Here is a 19,990-nt window from a genome sequence, read left to right on the forward strand (position 1 = left end):
TAGTTTTTATGTGGACTTCAAATACATTTAACTCTTCATTAGATTGCGGATGTTAATAAAATGTATATATGTAGAACAAATTTTCAAGATCTTACAAACCATTTGCAACAAAAAAATCTTACAAACCAGATCCACGGTTTTGTTGTCACCTACGATTTCTATGAGTATTTATTTGCAAAAGAGCCTCTAAATCATATCCATTGTAATTAATAAAACTTATGAAACATTTCAGTTTTAAGAGAAAAAAAATAACTTCTCCAAACATTGTTTGCATATTTAACTTAATTTTTTTTGTTAAACAACATGCTAAAAAGATAATTTTCATGTCAACAGTTGGTAGCCCAAGTGGTTCCAAGGTATTGACATAAACTCCAGAAATTCCTGGAGGTCCGAGGTTCGAATCACCAGAGAAGGTGGAATCTTTGGTTATTTGAATTGGGATTATGTATGTATAAATAAAGTTGTTGGGTTTCAGGCCATTGTCTTTGTTGGACTATAGGCCTGGCGTTGTTAATGTTTGAGTGGACAGTTATCGAGCTTATCACATCTATGATGTATCAAATGCCAAATATCACGACGTACGATGATCGTAGTCGTTTTCCAAAAAATCTTCCAAAAGAAAAAAGTTAATTTTCGCAAATAGTTTTTTGCAAAAGTAAGAAAATAGTAAAAAGAAAAAAAAAAATCGGATCTTGTTTAAAAGAAATAGAAAGTTAATGTCACATATATATTTTTGACTCAATAGAGTTCATTATTTTCGAAGTTCAAAAACTAATTTTATAAATGTGGTCGTATAACTTATCGCAACATATTTTATTACAAAAATTAAGTGGAGAGTGGAGTTATTACGCTCCCTAATTTTCTTTTTGTAGTGCACTATGCAATTAATTACCGAGAAGTTTAGGTTAATTACTAGTAATGATTTAAAAAGTTGTTTTCTCCCCAACTACTACCAATATTTTGGCTTCATACAGCTGATAAAGACCAAAACTCAAATCTAATTGAGAGAGAGGTGAAGAAAATGTCTATATGATTTGAGATGGAGAAAGGTGAAGACACTATCACGTTCTATAGTAGAGAAAGAGAGAGCAACCATAGAAAATTTTGGTGGTTCCACTTGTGCGGTTGTGGTGGCCTCGAGCCTCTACCATCGCATGGTTATGGTGGGGGTAGATCATTTTTTTCAAACTCTTTTAAGTCATTTCCGGGTAGGGCGCTACTTTGGGGCATCAAGAATAATATTTGGAGAATAAATTCTCTAAAGAATCAATATGTTTTTGTATATTTTTGGGGTATATTATTTTTTTGTTCAAAAATTAACTTGATCAAACATGACCCCATAATCTTCATCTTCTCTATCACATTTACCACCACAACTTCCCACTATCACCATTCCGACCACCATTTCCACCTTTTCTCTCTCTTCTCTTCTCTTCTCTCACTCACTGTTTTCGCTTTATCTCCTTCTCCCTTTTTCTCTCACTATTTCTCTGCATCTCCTTCTCCCCATTCCTCTCTTCCTCTCTCTTTTTCCTGCTCCATCTCCCTTTATCTCTCACTAGTTTCTATCTCTCTATGTCACTTTCTATCTCTCACTAAACCCCATTGAATAACTGGTTGTAATATGAATTTGATTGTTTATTGTTTCAGAAGATTGGGAAAAATATGGGGGTTTCGGTGAGGAATTGGTAAGGAAAGATATATGTCGACACTCGTGAGATACGTACTATGTCAAAGATGGGCAAGAATTCCCTGGCAAGAAAGGTACCTAAAATCCTATTCTATCTAAATCTATAGTTGATTGTGATACTCTGTCAAAAGTTTTCATACGGAACTAAAAATTAATCCCTCCGAACCGCTGCTTTATTGTTAAACCTCACTGAAACCCTTGTGAATTAATGATTGAGTTGTATAAATCTATATGAAAAAGAGAGAGTAAGGGAAGGAGAGATTGAGAGAAATAATAAGTAATGGAACAAGAGAGGAGGGGGGGGGGGGGGGGGATATGAGAGAAAGAGAGAGCAACATAAGAGAGAGAATGTGAAGATTACGGGGTAATGTCTGATCAAGTTCATTTTTGAGCTAAAAAATATGCCTCTTAAGTCAGTGTTTATTGACTAAGTCTTTATGTCTCGGAAATTTTTCTTTATTCCCAAAAACCACGGCCTTCCGAATAATATATAAACGCTTGTACATAAACATGCCTAATTACCTCATATGTTCTCGATAAAATGAAATAATAAGGTTAAGTAGAAATAATTGATTTGGTCAGATTATCTGATATAAATATATAAAGATTCTCTAAATGAAAAAGAAAATATTTACGTGATCATAAATAGGGGCGGTAATTATAAGGCCCGAAATTGGGAAGTTAAAGAGAATCAGGCCCAATACTAAATAATAATAAGGAAAAAACCCAGTAGGTAAAAATAAAATTTTACCCTCCAAAATGAAATTTTCCGCCCAAATCAACGTCAAAAACTATTTTGAACATTTCTGAACAATTCTTGGTTTACTCTCAACAATTTTGTAAATTTCTGAACAAATCTTAGTTTGTCTCAACAATTTGTAAATTTCTGAACAAATTCGTTTTTGCTTAGACATTGTTTTGCCAAAATATTTCGTATTTTTTTCTTTTGCATTTCACATAGACAAACTGACACAAACATTTTGGCTACAACATTTTTCGATTTGTCTTGCGAAAACAAAATGTTTCCGCATTTTTTGTTTTGCTTTCGACATAAATATTAAGACTAAAGCATTTTTTGTATTTGTCTTTTACAAAAATTAAAATGTTATGCATATTATCCTTTGTATTTAACAAATCCGTTAACGAACAAATAAGATTTTGACTAATACATTATATATGTTGTTAAGAACATAATTATATATGTCGCCAGCATTTTATAATAAGTCGGTACATTATTATAGATATTGTTAACATTTTATAACAACACAATGATATATGTTGTCAACATATAAGGGTAAAAAATGAAATTATGAAAAAAATACGTTGTTTTGTTAATAACATATTTACATATGTTGTCAACATTTTGAGGAATGTTCAAAAAAATAAGTTTTTTCGGTATTATTATTTTTTAGTGGGTTTTTTTCTAATTAGGGTCTAAAATTTTGGGTTTTTTCGGTATTATTATATTTGAGTGGGTTTTTTTCCTATATGATCATTAATAGAGTCAAATGTCGACAACTGTTCGACCAATCGCTTGTGCATCACTTCCGAAAATTCGGAAGTCACAATTCAGTATCTTGACCATTGTCTAGTCCTTAACGTCTAATTGCCGTAGTGGTCTCTTGACCTAGATATTTTGTTGGGGAGACTCTTTACCAAATATCAGCCTCATAAAGACAACAACAAAAGTAAACCACATAGATGCTCAGCCGTGAATTAAGCCACGTCGTTAATGGGGGACTCACTCGTAGGTGTTGACTCTCCGTGTAACGACCATAAACAAGTAAACCACATAGACGCGGTCATGAATAAGTCACATGCTTAACATTTTTTGTTTATAAATTCAGCCACTTAGAGAAAGCCACATCAACTCCAATGGTTGTGCAACCAATCAAGGTGGGTTTATTCCTATTTGGTATAAGAAAAATTGCTTAAAGAAGGTCAATTTATGTAATTGCTATTCCTTTAATGAAATAATTGCAAGAGAGCGTTACAAGAATCATTTAATGAATAACTCTAAATATAGAGACTCGATAAAAATTAAAAAAGTTTAATGTAGTTTTGTCTAACATAAACAACTCAACCCTAATATTGATCACTACCATCAACATCACCGTTAACATAACAAAACCTGCCAAATATATAGGTTTACTATCAATACTGTCTTAGGTCCAAGTTCTTAATGAGAATCAAGATCTCATTAACGAAAAACTACCATGAGTGGAGGAGGCAACTGACACTAGAAAGGAATGTCTTTCGACTTAAACGAATACATCGACTTAAACGAATACATCGACTTAAACGAAGACATCGACTTAAACGAAAATATCGACTTAAACGAAGACATCGATTTAAACGAAGACATATATAATGAAGCTAACATGTCATAAATAAAGAAAAGTTTTTCATTTGTCTTTCTCTATCGTTGAACAAATACTTTTAGGATTTTAAGTTGTTTTTTGTTCTAACACGTAAAGGAGTTTTGAATGGGCAGAATGAAAAGGATAAAAACAAAAAGACAAAGCGACGGGTCCCCACAGATCGGGCGGATAGGGCAGGGTCTCGGATTTCCGGACCGTTTTCCCTGCCCTGTCCATACCCATGTTGGTGGAGGTCAGTTGTCCCTGGGTTTCATTAGGTTATGAGGGATCGACGTCATCCATTTAAACCTCTTTGGTTGGTTAATGTGAAGGAGATGTTCTTTGATCAAAGATGCAATGAGAGCAATTTATCGGATAGGACAATTGATGAAGAAGATCATCAAGTCCGGACGACTTAGGGATCGTAATGTTTAGCTAGAAACCAACTACGATCGTCGAATCACAAAGCGGTTCACGGCTAACTTCGTCCGGATCCTACATCGGGTTACACAAAAGAGTGAAATTGATAAGAAGATATGACTAGAGGCATAAGACATATATACTTCTACATCCGGGTCCCTCTTTATCATAAGGTTCACCTCTCACCAATGAACGATGAGCACCTATATTCACTTTATTAACATTAACGACGAGATCTATTATCGTTTCTCGCATGTCCCCGGAAATTAAGAGTAGGTGCAAATTCTCCCAATTTGTGACCCACCATACGATCTGTTATATAAATGGGCAAATGCTCTTTTCCATTATGAATAACAATTGTATGGCCGATCATTGTGGTATGCATGGGTTAGACAAATAAATATGTTTAAAAGGCCTAAAAGAAGTTTAGGCAAAGATAGTGAAAGTGGCCAAAACAAAGGGGTATTGGACCGGGCACTTAAGGACCATTAAGGGCCGGCCTAGGCATGGCCGGCCATACCATAAGGGGCCGGCCAAATCTGCCCTATTAGGGCTTATCTTGGCCGGCCACATTAAAGAAAGAAAAATAGAAAGAGGTTTCTATTTTGGTGAAAATCCTTAACCTCCTCTTTTGGGCTTTTAAGGAAACTTGATTAGGGTTTACTCTAACCTAGAATTCTATAAAAGGCCATCATTAGAAGAGAATTACGTGTGAAAATTTTTCAAAAAGCTTTCAACCTCTACAACATCAAGTAGAGAAAGAAAGAGAGAAAAGTTATAAACTATCTATCTAGTTTAAAGAAGAAGGTGTTCTTCGTCTAACCACCATTGGAGTTCTAACTAACAACAAGGTGGGAGATCGAGGTGATTGCTCGGTGTCCCAAGTAGAGGAGCTACAATTGGAGCTCTTGGTCTTCTCAAAAGTGATTGGAAAGGTTCGAGGGAAAACTAGCGATTAAGGTAATCTCTAACTTCTTAGCACGTTATTAGCTTATGCATGAGATCCTGTAAATACTAGTGTTAGACATTCGATGTTTGAGATTCCACTACCAACACTAGGAGACTCCATAACCTAACAGAATCTTTGTTGTTGCAAGACTTTGCTATGCTTCTTCTAGCATCTACAGTTTCTGTATGGCACTCTGCTCATTGGTTTGAGCTTCTACTTGTTCCACGGCTTAGATAGCCATGAATGTTACTTTATCTTCATTTATGTGAACTATAGTGATAGTTAGGCAATCTTTTGCTTAGATCACGTAACATTCTCTTGTTACCTTCTAATCATCACAGACGCTTCTGACCAAATTTGTGCCTAGTATAGAGTACTTTAATTTCAAATGTGGTATTGAGATTATGGCTTAACCTTTCAACAAAAAAAAAAAATTATGGCTTAACACTTCGGCAGGAATCTCCACCCCAAATTGATGTTATGGGCCAAAGGGAGGATGTTTACCACTATAAAATGTAGCTCGATCTATCTCTTGTGTTCTTTATCACCGATCACAAAATTTAGTTAAGTCATTCACTTGTGTTCAGTCTGATGATCGTCGAAATTCATCAGAGGAGCACAATATGCCTTTAAGGATTTTGTTCTCAGTTGCAACTTACTGAAACACCTTTTCGACATAATTTCAACTGAACTACCACTATCGACGAGCATCTGTATGTCTCATCCTGCGAATGTGGTCTGATGACTAGCACATCATCATGAGATCTGACTACACCCTCGAGGTCGTCTTTAGTTTAATAATTGGTGGATCGCCATCTTAATCTTCTTCAACAAGGGTGGAGGACCTCCGAGTTCCCTTAGATAACTCTTTGGAGCCTAGTTTGAAACTCCTCCCCTGTTAGTCCTCTAGAAATGGAGTAGACCTCTGCCTCGTCTAATTATTTGTTGGTCGTACTCTATACTATTAAAAGTGTCGTCTTCTCAGTTGTCATAGTGACAACTTTTGGATTCTGGTCAAACTCGATCTCATGTCAGCTAACCAAGGTAAAGCAGCCGAGTTCCCTATTCGGCTCGGATGTTGAATCTTTCTTAACAAAATTATCGAGTTTCCCTTTCCTAACTACGTTTTCCATAAGATTTCTCAAGTGCCTGCAATTTTCTATTGAGTGACCCCGCTATGTGATAGTCTTACAAAATAGAGGCATCACTTGGTGTCTTATTAGATCTACCATAAATAGTAGTTGTTTGCATTTCGCTCCTTGGGGATGGTAACGATTATAGTCTTGGTGGAGTTCAGTGCAATATAATTGTTGTTATTCTGAGCTTTCTTTTGGGTCGTCCCTCGGTTCTGTTGTGAATGCACTCCGGCGTCTTCCTAAATCTTCTGGATGTGATCATCTAACCTTACATGACCCACGGAAGATGGATTGCTTTTCCTATTACCCTTGTGGGCTCCAACGGCTTCTCGGTTTAGATTTAAAATTTTAACTGTATTGTATCCTTGGATCTTCCCATTTTGTCGTCATCATCCAACCATCGCTCCAAGGGATTAAGATTTCTGGATCATGCTCGATGAGCCTTCTGCTTTTCCAATTGCCTTCTTTGCCTTCTCAATTCACTCTAGCCTTGACCTTTCCATCTCTTGTCACAGTTAAGCGTGGAGGATGGTTGCAGCACCAGTGCTAAGAACAAATCTCTTATAATTGATTGAATTTTAGGTTGTTTCCAGAGCACAACCTTTTGGTTCTTCCTAGTTGCCTCAATCTCTTGTTGCACCTTCTCGATCGTAGCAGGCATCAATGCCATGAGTTCAATACTTTTCTACCTTTCTATCTCTGACCTGGCTACTGTTTCAATAATGGTTTCTTCGCGGCTCATAGTGGCCTAAATTCAGACTTCCAAATACAGAAAAAAGATAGACTGCATTTTGCATATTTTCGGGGGAAGAGCGAAATTGCTATTTGTATAGTATCTTACCAGAACGCAGTTGGAATTTTGTGTCCAACATTTCTTAAACTCATGTCTTCTCCAAAAGTAACTTCAGGCTTATTGGGTTAGTGACCCATTTGAATGACACTTGTGTACTTTTAACCCATAAATTTATCTAATATAACAAGATGATCCAAAATTATATATCAATTAGTAATATACACCCATTACACTGAAGCACTCATAAGCTTCAAATATCTCTTCTTTTCTCTAACTTAGCTCTCATTCTATGATGTATGATTTATTCCAATTCAACCACGACAGCATGAGGATTCATTAACAAAAAGATAGAACAAACCTCTGTTGCCTAGTTGACCTACAAAAATCAAGATCCCACATTGAAACTGATATTAATCTATATCAAAGAAAAAGAAAAGAAAGAATCAATGTTCTATATGGATAAGTAGGACCAATGAGGAGAAATCTTAATCGTCGACCAAAATCACTTTCAGCACCCAGCCTATCCTGGATTGTTCAAACTGCACAAGTGTCGGGTTAACACATTAAGTACAATGGTTCACCACTATCATTTGCAAAAATGAATAAATAATTCGCTTACAAGGACAATGAAAAAATGAAAGGGATCGAGTACGATAGACATAACAACGTAGTGAAAAAAAACTGAGATATGGTACATGCCCTATAGGCGTTAAACGTTTTCTAAGGCAAGGGACTTGCTAATGATAAAATTATTATGCCCCGCCTAAGAATGAGTTCTTTAGCCAAGAATGTGAGTACTTGTGTGTGTGCGTGCTACTTGAGGGACGGAAATAGTTGCAAATATGAATTCAAGGAGAAGCATTGATGACTAACCATGGAGAGATTCCGTCATACTATGGAAGCAGCGAGCAGCGAATGCATGATTACCCAATATATTATAATCCCAAGCCGTAAACCAGGTTGTCTCATTAGCGCTCGGTCACATGAAACCCTAGTAATGAAGATGTGATGAATAAAATCAGTAAGAAAAAAACCTTGGGAAATTCTGAAGTTTAAAGATAAAGAAATGGATTGGCACGTACCATAGTCCATCGACCATATCAGACAGAGGCCGGGTAAATCTTGGAACAATTCTTGACGTAGTGAGTGATTTGAAGCCGTGAACTTCACACACATACACAAGAGAGCATAAAAGTATCTCAGTTTTACGTGAAGGTTCAGATAATTGTGCAACCAATATACCAAAAGTAGAAACAGTCAAACAGAATTAGCCAACTTTACCCTTATCGTCATCTTCATCGACTAATGTATTAGCGTCATGATCCATATCTATAGCAATTGAAACTTGATCATTATTTCCTTTCCGTAAACTGCGGACCTGGGGCACAATGGAGGACCCTGCAACTGCCCTCTTGTTCATCTGCAGTCAAAATTACATCGGGTGTTAGTTCTGCAATGCGGGGAAATCGTTATGGATGTTTGTGACTTGGAACATAAAAATACTCTTCCTAGGTAGTGCAGACTCCTTTCCAATAAGACTAAACTAATGACTGAAGAATTATTCAGAATCAGACAAAACCAATCATAAACTACGTTTATGCACTACACCACCATGTAAAGCATTCTCACTGAAATTCAGTTTTCTCTCCTAAAATTGTAACCCCGCAAACGTTACTTGACATCCGCTAATAGGTCATCACTTGTGAAAACTCCATATAGGTCCCCGCTGGATGATGTAGACCTGGTTCACTACAAACTGCAACCCCGACGTTATTTGAGGACTACAATCAGAGAAAAGAAAATGGAGACTAGATAGTAGCTACTCAGATAGGTATTTTCGGAATTTTTTAAACTATCTACCAAAATGTGGTTGAATAATTCAAACAGTTAAAGGAAAACTTGTCATAACAGCACTAGCGCCTAACCCTATACGCCACATATATAGGAATCCAGTTTTAGCTTGCAAATAGAGACTGACAGAAACTAATATAGTAATCAATTCATCTAAAACTTCAGAAGTATTAACTATCAAACAGTACTAATTCACAATACGGGTTAAAAGCTAAAAGTGCTAAGATGAACGTTATTTGAAGTACAAAAGAGAAGTTTTATTTAATAAGATGCATACCGTTGGTTCAACCTCCACAATCTCTGAAGAGGACATGCTCATTGTTTCTCCAGGACCTCTTGAACCTTGGAATGATGCTAATAGTGATTCCTTTTCACGTAAAGAACTTTCAAGAGTTTCCCTTCTTTGTTGAAGCTCTTCTACTCTATTCCTTTCTACTTCTAACATAGCATCTCTACTTTGACCAATTACACGCAAGTCCTCTAATTCTGACATAACAGAGGTAATTTGCTTCTCTACAACTTCTTTACACCCTTGTATTTGACCAAACTCATTTTCATCTAAATTTGCTTGGACTCCAAGACGCAAAGCCATCATATTCAACCATGTATACAATTCATGTCTTTGGTTGCTTTCCTGTGAGGCAACTAAAGCATCGTTTGTGCACCTTGTGACTTCTTGTCGTAAAAACGAGATCTCTGAATCCCGACTTTGAAGTTGTGATTGCAGATTTTCAACCTCGGCAACTAAGCCTTCTGACAAGTTGTGAAGTTCGTCAAATCTGCCAACTGTGGTGGAAAGTTTTGCCATGACTTTACCACGAGAGACTTCAAGATTCTCCAAAGCTATACTCTTTTGTTGCAGAACTTGTTCCAGTTCATTAATTCTGCTCCTCAAGTCTTCCATCTGAGACTCTTCCTCATCAAGTGCTTGCATCAGTGCCTCTATTTCTGCAATTCACCAAATAAAATAACCTCAGGTACTTTGAAATAAGAAATTTAAAACATAACTCCAGAACGCAACGTCATCAATAAACTAAATATAATGACACAACTCACCCTGGTCTTTGGCAGTTAGTGTTTCAGACAGTGATCTTATCCTCTCATGCAACTCTTCGGAGATAGTTTCCCTACTCTGCAGCTCCTTTACTCTCAACTCCAGTTCATTTCGTTCCTTTTCCACACTTTCAATTTGTTTCTCTAGATTACTACACTGAGTTCTGGTAGATTCAAGATCTACTTTGTAGTTCTTTGCAACTGCTTCAGCATCTTTAATTTGACATACAAGCTCAGAACAAATTTGGTTTCCTTGCACATCCTTCTCTTGGAGTTCTTTCTGCAAACTCATTATGGTTGCTTTTAACTCTTTTTGCCCACTCTCTACTGTCTCCAACTGGATACTAGCCAAATCCTTAACAGCTGATATTAGGGTCTCTACCGTAGTTCTAACACATTCCTCAGTGAAAGGAGAATTCCTGTCAATAGATTCTCTGCCATTAATGGAAATTGGAAGTTTCAAGTCCGCCCCTGTTTTTCCTAGCACATTCACTCTAGAAGGCATATCACTTCCATGTATTAGGGATTTACGATTTTCAATTTCCAAGACTGAACTATTGCATGCATCATAGAGCAACATGAAGTTCTTTCTCATCGCAATGATATCATTATCTTTTTCCTTCGAATTTTTTTCGAGATGACTGAGGTCTCTCCTCATAGAACCGAAAGAATCTCTTTGTGAAACTATTTCCCTGTGAACAGCTTCCATGGACTTAAATAGGCTCTTAGCTTGTTGATCAGAAGAAATGGAGTGTTTGTACAACTTTTCTCTCAAATCGCCAACTTCTCTTATGCATTCTTCCAAACCATGGCCAACAGTAGCAAACATTTCAATCATAAAGCTTTCGTCGAAGTTCTCATCCAGAGTACCAATAGTAGGAAACTTCACCTGAACAAAGAAAAAATAACACATTACTTCTGTAACAGATAATCTCATATTAATATTAGAGACTTAGAGTCACTCTAGATCTTTTAAACAATAATATAAAGAATAAATATCAATTCAAGTGCCGTTAGGCCATTACCGGGAATTGGGAAATGAGATTTGAGAGAAAAATTATCGAAGAACATCATTATATTTCAGTTCAGTCAAGTAACTTCAAAGTGAGCGTAGAAAATCCGTTCGAATCGAGCAGGAATAACCATTTACGGTCCATCTACCAATAATAACGTACTGTTGTGTACGTATATAAACGTGGAAACAAATTAATAAAATAATTTACATAGGAAAAGTTAACAGACTAGGATAGCTCTTCAAGATATGTTCTCTGGAAAAAATACCATTAAGATGCATGTTATGGAACAAGAAAAAACGGACACTGTTTTAAGAAAACCATGGGCAGTTCCACGCAAAAATCTTGAACAACCTAAAATTGACATGCTCTCCACTCAGAAACTTCTTCACTCTAGCTTCCTCAGGAAGGCATCTCTACGCAAAACTTCTAGTAAGATGCAAGAGTATATACTTTCAAAGCTAGAGAACATAAAATAAGACACCAAATATTCGTACTTAAAGATGATATAAGAAAAAGTCACCTCGTTTACTGATTGACTGAAAAGCATACCCATGCCACCAGGTGCACTGTAAAGATGTTGCACCACATTACTTCCATCTTTTTGTTTCAAGAAAACCTGCATGCCAGCCTCTACATTACGCAGAAGCTCCAAGTCCATTGAGAAGAAATTAGCTAGTAGATCATTAAAACCAAAGCATCCCTTTCGAAATTGATCAACACCAGCCTTTAATTTCATGATTTCTGCAAGTTCATTCTTTCTTTCTTCTGAGCGAACAGTAATGAACTTCTCAATCCGTGAAAGAGCTTCAATTCTCGCAGCATCCACCACATCCCTTTCTCTGGAAACATCTTCAAATGCAGCTTCCACCTTTGACAACTCCTCCTGAAGGTTATCAGCTCTTTCTTGAACTTCGTTCAATTCGGCGACTAGTAGCTCAGCAGCTCTTTTAGATTTCTTTGCCTCCTGCTCTGAAGAACCTACTGCTGCTTGCAAATCATAACATAGTTTCCCAACCCTTTCCATTTTCTTAACTGGATCAGTATAATTCAATCCATCACCAACATCAATAGCATTTACAACATCGAGTAACCTACTCGAAGTTTGTCTGCAATCTGATAAATTGTGCTCTGTCTCCGCTAAACAATTCTTTAGGAAAGAATTCTCACTTTCAAATGCTTCAACTTTTTCTGGGTATGTTGATAAGTCTCTTATCCTCTGCTCGTACTGTACAAGAGCATTTTCCCGCTTGCTCAGCTCAGCTTTCAAGCGTTCCACCTCAGCGTTCAATTCTTCAATGTTTTGCTTCATGTTGTCACGCTGTTGCACCAAACCCTTTCCCTTTCTGACTGCAACATTTAGTTTTTCTCTGGAGGCAATAAATTTCTGCTCCTCCTGATTAATTCTCCCTTGCAAGTCATCATTTGTTTTAGCCAGTGCTTCCAATTCCTTACCTAAAGAGAGGTGCTTCTCCAGAATAGTGTCCCTTTCCTCTTTTACATGGGCCAAATTAACCAAGGCTTCTTCAAGCTCCTCCTTCAAAAGCATCATGTCCTTCTCTTTGGACCTAAGCTCATCTTCGAATAACCTTTCATTAAATACTGCTCTGTCTTTCACATGTTCTTCCTCTGTATCGTTAAGCATCTGTTTCTTGGGAGAGAGGGCCATATAGTTCTCAATAAGTTTCCTTAGTGATCCTTCCAAGCGCTCAGTGTTACTGCTACCAAGAGCTTCATCTTCTGTACCATCATTCTGCAATGCTTCACTAATCAAAACCTGAAATTTATTCATCTCATCTTTAATTTTATGATTATTCTCCTCATTATCAACCCTGTCGACTAAGTTCTTGCGCAGCTCGGCAAGTTCATTCAGCAAGTTATCTTTGTCGAGTTCATACTGAGTTGCTCTTTTTGACACTTCCTCGTGTTTATGAGTAAGGCTTTCCAGATTCACAGAAAGAAGCTCCTTTTCACGTGTTACACCTAGAAGAGCGTCGTTGAGAGTTGATACTTTTCTTTGTGACTCTTCCAAGTCACCTGTCAATGAACCGCAATAAGCTTCAAAATTCTCAATTTTCTGACGGAGAGAATCTCTATCATGATGAGCATCCGAAAGAGCAGTTCCTAACCACTCAATCCTATCTTCTGGCTCCATTGATCGCAACTGAATTGGCATCTCAATCTTGTCCAAGACTTCCTCCCACCTTTGCACCAAATTGTTCCTTTCCATTAAAGATTGTTCCAGCATCTCATTTTGCTCAGCCAAGCCATAGAATTTACTCTGAAGCTCTTCGTAGTTTCTTTTCAGTTCTTCTAGCCCAGAATTCGAGGTTGACTGCACATCTTCTTTCCAAGAGTCCATAACGACAAAACCGGCATCCGAATATGACCCTCCAACAGAACTTTTCTGATCCCAGTCTGTAACAGGCAAAGAATTTCCAGCAACTGATCTTGCTAACCACTCAATCTTCTCAACAATATCTCTGGAATGAAAGTGCTCTGGCAAATCTAGGTCTTCGAGTATCTCTTCCATCCTTTGAAGAGCGGAATCTTTGACAAGGAAAGATTCTCTTAATGCAGTAGCGGAGTTCCGAATGTAAGAAAGCTCGGATTCTAAAGCTTCAATTCGTTCACCTGCCTCTGAATAAGACTTCAATTTTGCTTCAACCTCATAAAGCCTTGAATCTTTCAGCTCTAATTCCATAGAGCACCTCTCGAGTTCAGTGGACATATCTGAAAGGGACTGCTTTAGATTGTCTCGTTGCACAATCAAGCCTTTACCCTTGGCAACAGCTATGCTTAGCTTCTCTCTTATACTAGATACTCTATGTTCTGACTGCTCCAGTTCAGCTCCTTTTGTTTGTATCTCAGCACGAGCAGCTTTGAGATCCTCATCCATCTTCTCTAGATTTTCCTTCAGAATGTGAATTTGATTTGCATATTCAAGGTTCAATGAGCTTAGCTGATGCATCTTTGATTGCAATTCATTCAACTCCATCACCTTAGATTCAAATTCATCTCTGGTCAAGCTAACCTGCTCACTGGCTGTACTGTACTTCTGAACAAGAAAAGCAACCAAAGACTCCAACCGAGAAACTGGTGAAACATCTAAGTCAGTCTCCTTGACCTGCTCCAGAATTACAGCTTCAACATCCTCCACCATCTTAAGAATGGCTTGTGGATCAAGGCCTTTTTCATTCCATTCTTCAATATCTCGGGTTTTGTTCGCTAACTCTGCATGAAGCTCATTATTTGCAGACACAAGCTCATTATTAGCCAACTCAATCTCATTCTTTGCCGACACAAGCTCATTATTTGCCGACTCAAGCTCATTCTTTGCAGACTCAATTTCATTCTTTGCAGCCACGAGCTCATTATTTGCCAACTCAAGCTCATTTTTGGCAGATATGAGTTGCATCCTCTCCAAGAGAAGCTTACCCAATCCCTGAATGAGATTTTCGAAATTACTAGGTTGAAGGAGATCAGGAAGAGTGTCATGTGGAACACCAACTGCCTCCCGTACCTCATCTTGATGTGACTCACTTGCCATTTTTATTAGGTCAACATAAACGGTCTGAAGGATCCGGACGGCCATCTCATTACTCACATACAACTCTAAGAATTTATCATTTAATCCTTCATACAATTTACGGGTTGCCTGTTGCTCAGTATAAGCTGCTTCAAGTTTCTTACTAAAATCATCGAGCATTTTACATGACGCATCAACTGAAACAGCTACACGGGAAGCAACATTCAGAGTATCAAACGGGTCAGTAGAATCTGTGACTGTGAGATGCCTGCCTGTCGAAGTATCAAGCTTCTCAAGAGCATAAGATATCATAGTAAAAGTGGAGTTCAATTCGTTTACAAGAGTAGCCGACCTTTCTTCCACTTCATTCTGCAAATTTTCTACTTGATTTAAGATTACGTTCTTCACACTATCTGAATTTTGTTCTATTATATACAACTGCTTGTGGAGCTTCTCCATTACTGATTGATACTCTGACAGTTTATTAACAAGCTCATCATTCTTTGCTTCAAGATTGCTGGAATATTTCTTTGAGACTACTAACAGATTCTCAATCTCATTAAGAGCCTCACTAGCAACTTTTCTGCCTTTACTCTCTTCCCCAAATAGTTCGGCCATTTTATTGGCATTTTGGCCCAACTTACCCAACAAAGCTCTCAAAAGGCTTGCCTGCCCCTTTGCTAACTTAAATGAATCCCCTGTTGGCTGTTCTTCAGTCAATGGCAACTCCTCCGGACCATTCTCTTCATGATGAACCTTTGACTCAAATGCCATAATGAGTTTTGATACCCCAGGTGCAGGCACTTTAGAAGCTGACCTACTTAAAGAAACAGAATGTGATTGCATTCCTTCAATTGCATTTTCTAGTTTCTGCAAGATCTGTTCAGCCTCCTCAAACTGTGGTTTCAAGGCAAAAGGATTAACAAAATAATCAACATCCTCCATTTCAATCTGCTGAAGTGTTTGACCTTCTGTAAAGCTGGGGGTCATGGATTGCTCCACCAAACCTGAGACAACTTCTCCTTCACACCTCTCAGTTTTTTGGAGAGAATATTCATCACTAGTTAAATTAGATGGGACTGCAATTGGGGTATTAGTATCCTCTAGTTGACTCCTGGTATCCTTAGCTTGAGAAAGAAGCTCGAGGTTCTCATTTTCAAGCATTCCTACTTTTGTTTTATGTATATCTAAGTTGCTGGAAAGAAAGATGTTTTCCTCAGTGAGTTGTTCAAGGTGGGCCATTGTTTCTCTTAAGTCAACTTCAAGCTTCGCAAGATTTGCATTCTGGGTAGTCAGGCGTTCCTCGCCCTCAATAAGCTGAGCACGAAGTTTTTCATTTTCATGGGCAATATAATCTTTTCTCTCCTCAAGCTTATTTTTCTCATCGGTAACTAAAATAAGATTCTCGTTTAAGTTAGCATTTTCCATTTGCAAAGCTTTAACTAAATCCTTGCAGTTTTCCAGTTGCACTGTCAGATTTGCTAAGTCCTCAATGGAGCTACCAAGCTTTCTCTGCAATTCACTTTCCCTGGATGAAACTGCTTCAATCTCTAACTTCGAATTAAGCAATTGCACTTCAAGCTCCTCCTTCCCAGAAGACACAACCTGGAGTTCAGACCTACACAGTCCAAGTTCTTCGCTGAGGCTTTTATTGCTCTCCTTTGTTTCTTCAAGTAAAGAGTGAAGATCAAATACTTCACTTCGCAACTGTTTGCCATGCTTATCATACTCCAACTGAAGCTTACTCTGCTCCGCGAGTTGTAAGTGTAGGAAATCTTCTGTCACAGTTGATAAGTAGAGTTGTTCATTTAACTGGATAATCGAATCGGCAAACACATTTTCTGGCACTGTAAATGTATCTCTTAATCCTGCACTGGAAACTGACAGGCCCATTTTGAATAGAAATTGAAGATCTTCCTCCTCAAGCCCTCTAAGCACTTCAGCCAGTTGATATAGATTAACTGTGCCAGTCTCTCCACGAATAGAAATAGTCTGCCCTCCAGAAAAGTCTTCATTATTTTCCTGGGAAGATTGACCCTCTCTATTACTCACAACACCATCGGCACTCTGAGGTAAACTTGGATTTCTATCTACTTCATCCGCAGTTTCCCGCAGGTCAGTATCTGCCTGAACCCTGTGTCTCGACTCGGACTCACAACTATAGGGCAATGAGGTTTCCCCTATATCTTCTTCGAGAAACACATCAACCCCTGAATCTGGTTGTTGCGACTCTAACTTCTCCACACTGGTGACTTCTTCCTTACTAGTGGTTTCGGTCGAAGCAGCTTGTTCAAAAGCTTCTTCTCCTCCAAGGGTTGCCTCAGCCCGACCTCCAATTGACCCCTCATCCATTTCCCTTTCATGAGTTTCCTCAGCCTGATTGTGAGTTGAATCCTCTAAAATTTTGCTGTCATGAGATTCCTCAGAAAAGCTTTCACCATTTCCTCCTTTCTCCGATCTCATTGATACAACTTCTAAGCTCTCACTATCTTGTATAGACTTGTGAGTATTTTCACCCCTTCCATCATATTGAGTTGAACCTGAACCATCAACTTCCTGCATTGCCCCTACCCAGCAACAAATGAGAATTTAATTATACATCAAATCCACACATTACTCTTTCTATCTTACTCCATTATCTATTATTTCTATACTGAGAGATAAAAATGAATTGAAGAAAGCAAAAGCAGCCTCACCTGACCTTTCTTTTCATGGATCGAAGATATATCAAAAACAGCTTCTTGAGCAGACATGGACTCTTGCTCTTTATCTCGATCCACCGCCAAAAATGTAGCTTCTGAGGACCTCAAATCGGCAGGCGCCAACTCAATCTCAGACAGGGTTTCGCCTCCAATCACCTCGATGACAGAAGAAGGTTCCGACAGACTAACTTGTGCTACATCTATCTCAACAGGTACTACCAACTCAGATTCACCAGATGCTTCAGCCCTGGATGAGGATGATGGTTCCACTTCCGGCAGATTGACTTCAATTGGAACAGAATTTCCTCCGCTATTCGATGCTGATAAATCAGTGGACTCATTATCCTTATCAGAAGGTGGTACAACTTCTGATTTATCCGTCGGAGGGGGTTCGGAAGACTTAGTTTTAGCCGGCGGGACATCAACAACCTTGTCAGGTTGAGATTTGCTCGTATTTTTGGAGGACTTTCCATCACTGCTGCTTCCTTTAGTATCCTTTTTCTTCCTATACTGCTGTAACTAATACAACGAAAAGAAAAAGAAAAGTTCGGGTAAAACAAACTGACATAAAACTTTTGGGTATAAAGCTGACCAAATCATATAAAGACTGAAGCTAATCAAATTTAGGGTTTCACATATGCTCATTTCTACAACTATATTCAACTTTTTATAAGCATTTCAAGGTAAATTGGTGACAAACAAAAACCTTTTTCCGTCCAGCAGCAAGCATATCCGTCCGGTTCTTATTCTTATCCATCAGATCGGAATGGATTTAAAATCCTACCGACACTTCAGATATCAACGATAACCTTCTCTCATCATTACCACAACCCAAACTGTAAATTAACCCAAAAAAAAAAACAAAAACCCTAATTTAATCAAATAGTATCACCAATTGCACCGTATTCCAAAACAAGAACATAGGATTAGGAATAAGAAATCGAATATGAATAGATAAAAGAACAGTGAGACTTGATTGAGAAATAAACTTACAAGTGTTTAGATGCGGGAAGGGATGGATTGGTAAAGGAGAAACCCTATTCTTCCCTGGTTCAGTTAGTTGCGTCGGTTGATCGTCTCTTTCTCTCTCTAAAACTCTCTCTCTCTCTAGAAAGGAGACTTCTCAGATCTAAAGCAAGCTTCGTGTTGGTAAAAGATTTTGTTTATCGAAGAAAAAAACAGAGAAACGCCTTCGTCGTGTTCTTTTTTGGGTCTTGCTGTGATTTTGAAGTAACTCAAGTCTAATACGGGTCGGGGTCGAACCCGAGACGTGACGGTTATTGTTGGTGGTTTAGGCTAGGGAGGTTTTATAGGCGCCCCCACTTCATATATATTTTATAGGCACCCCCAATTTATTTTGCAGGCGCCCCACTTTATTCTGTAGGCGCCTCTTTCACTCACAAATTTCCTACTGATGTCGAAGGGGTGGGGTTCAGGACAAGTCACCCCTTCCTAAGTCCGTCCAGTTTCCGGTTTAAAAGTAGTTTAATCATTGTCGTCATGTCTGGTTTGATATAAAACGGGTCAAGTTTAAACAAATTTTATTGAGTGTTGTTTTAAAAACATTATTTTATTTAAAAATAATATACTATTGTTAACAAAATTTTATGAGAGATTTGGGCTCATCAACACAAACATTATAACTAATTACATAATATAAAATATAAGTACACATCTAAAGAACAACCAGTATCTAGTTTCAAACAATAAGTTCTTATAGTTAAAACTTTAGAAAGAGTCTGGTTTGCCATTAGGATAAAACGTTAATTCTGATTTAGAGTTCGACTGGAAAGGAATCTTTGCATCGTTTTAGAAATATGAACATTAGCCCTCGTATCAAGCAACCAAGTATTAGAAGGAATTGCAATAAGATTCGATTCGAAACATGCAAGAGCTATTTGCTCACCTTTCTTTTCGAACCAAGCCTTACGTTTTGGACAATCTACCTGAAAGTGTCCAAACTTTCTACAGAAATGACATCTGAATTCGTCCTTCTTTCTTATCTAGACCCAATGACCTAAAGCATGTCTAGTATTCTTTGGTGGAATGACTTTCATACTTTTCTTGGGGTTTCCATTTCTTTCCTCTAACTCTTTAAGATACAAGACTAGTAGAGAAACTTTCCTCTAACTCATTCACATTCTATTGTTCTTCAGAGAATTGTAATCGTTTGGAGTGGAGCGTATTGAGTAGGCAAAAAATTCATAATGAAACAAACAAGAAAGGGTTCTTCTACATTCATTCAAGTCCATTTAATCTTGCCGCAATGTTAGTCATCTCAATCAAATGCTCTTGCATTCCTTTCACACCATCATACTTTATTGTGGTAAGTCAAGTCATTAATATGTCAGCTAGAGACATATCAGATGCACGAAATCTTTCCTCAATCGCAATAATCACTACAAAAAAAAGCACACTGGGGACATACATTTTTGCGTACGTCCTAATATTTTCAAAATAGGGACAGTTTTACAATATTTGACCCTAATAAACT

At 37.9% G+C, this 19,990-nt stretch overlaps 1 protein-coding gene across 4 annotated transcripts; it reads right to left on the reverse strand.

Annotated features, from left to right (window-relative positions):
• Positions 1-7,537: 7,537 nt before the first annotated feature.
• Positions 7,538-18,775, reverse strand: LOC147556348 (nucleoporin). Of its 4 annotated transcripts, none has more exons than XM_086664231.1 (10): positions 18,490-18,775; positions 18,203-18,332; positions 17,491-18,015; positions 11,789-17,361; positions 10,256-11,141; positions 9,477-10,147; positions 8,630-8,768; positions 8,431-8,512; positions 8,222-8,339; positions 7,538-7,887 (listed from the first exon to the last, which is right to left on the reverse strand). In XM_086664231.1, exons 4-9 carry the CDS (start codon positions 17,354-17,356, stop codon positions 8,237-8,239), a joined length of 7,449 nt encoding a protein of 2,482 aa, XP_086520357.1. In that variant the 5' UTR covers positions 17,357-17,361; positions 17,491-18,015; positions 18,203-18,332; positions 18,490-18,775; the 3' UTR covers positions 7,538-7,887; positions 8,222-8,236. The 4 variants fall into 4 exon arrangements, with proteins under 4 accessions (XP_086520357.1, XP_086520354.1, XP_086520356.1 ...); XM_086664228.1 differs by having other exon boundaries at positions 17,496-18,015; positions 18,490-18,744; XM_086664230.1 differs by having other exon boundaries at positions 11,789-17,350; positions 17,496-18,015; positions 18,490-18,739.
• Positions 18,776-19,990: the final 1,215 nt, after the last annotated feature.

Source organism: Eschscholzia californica, unplaced genomic scaffold, assembly GCF_041429995.1.
Source record: "Eschscholzia californica isolate CP2 unplaced genomic scaffold, dmEscCali1.0.p SCAF_2, whole genome shotgun sequence".
In the NCBI taxonomy this organism is placed as follows: domain Eukaryota; kingdom Viridiplantae; phylum Streptophyta; class Magnoliopsida; order Ranunculales; family Papaveraceae; genus Eschscholzia; species Eschscholzia californica.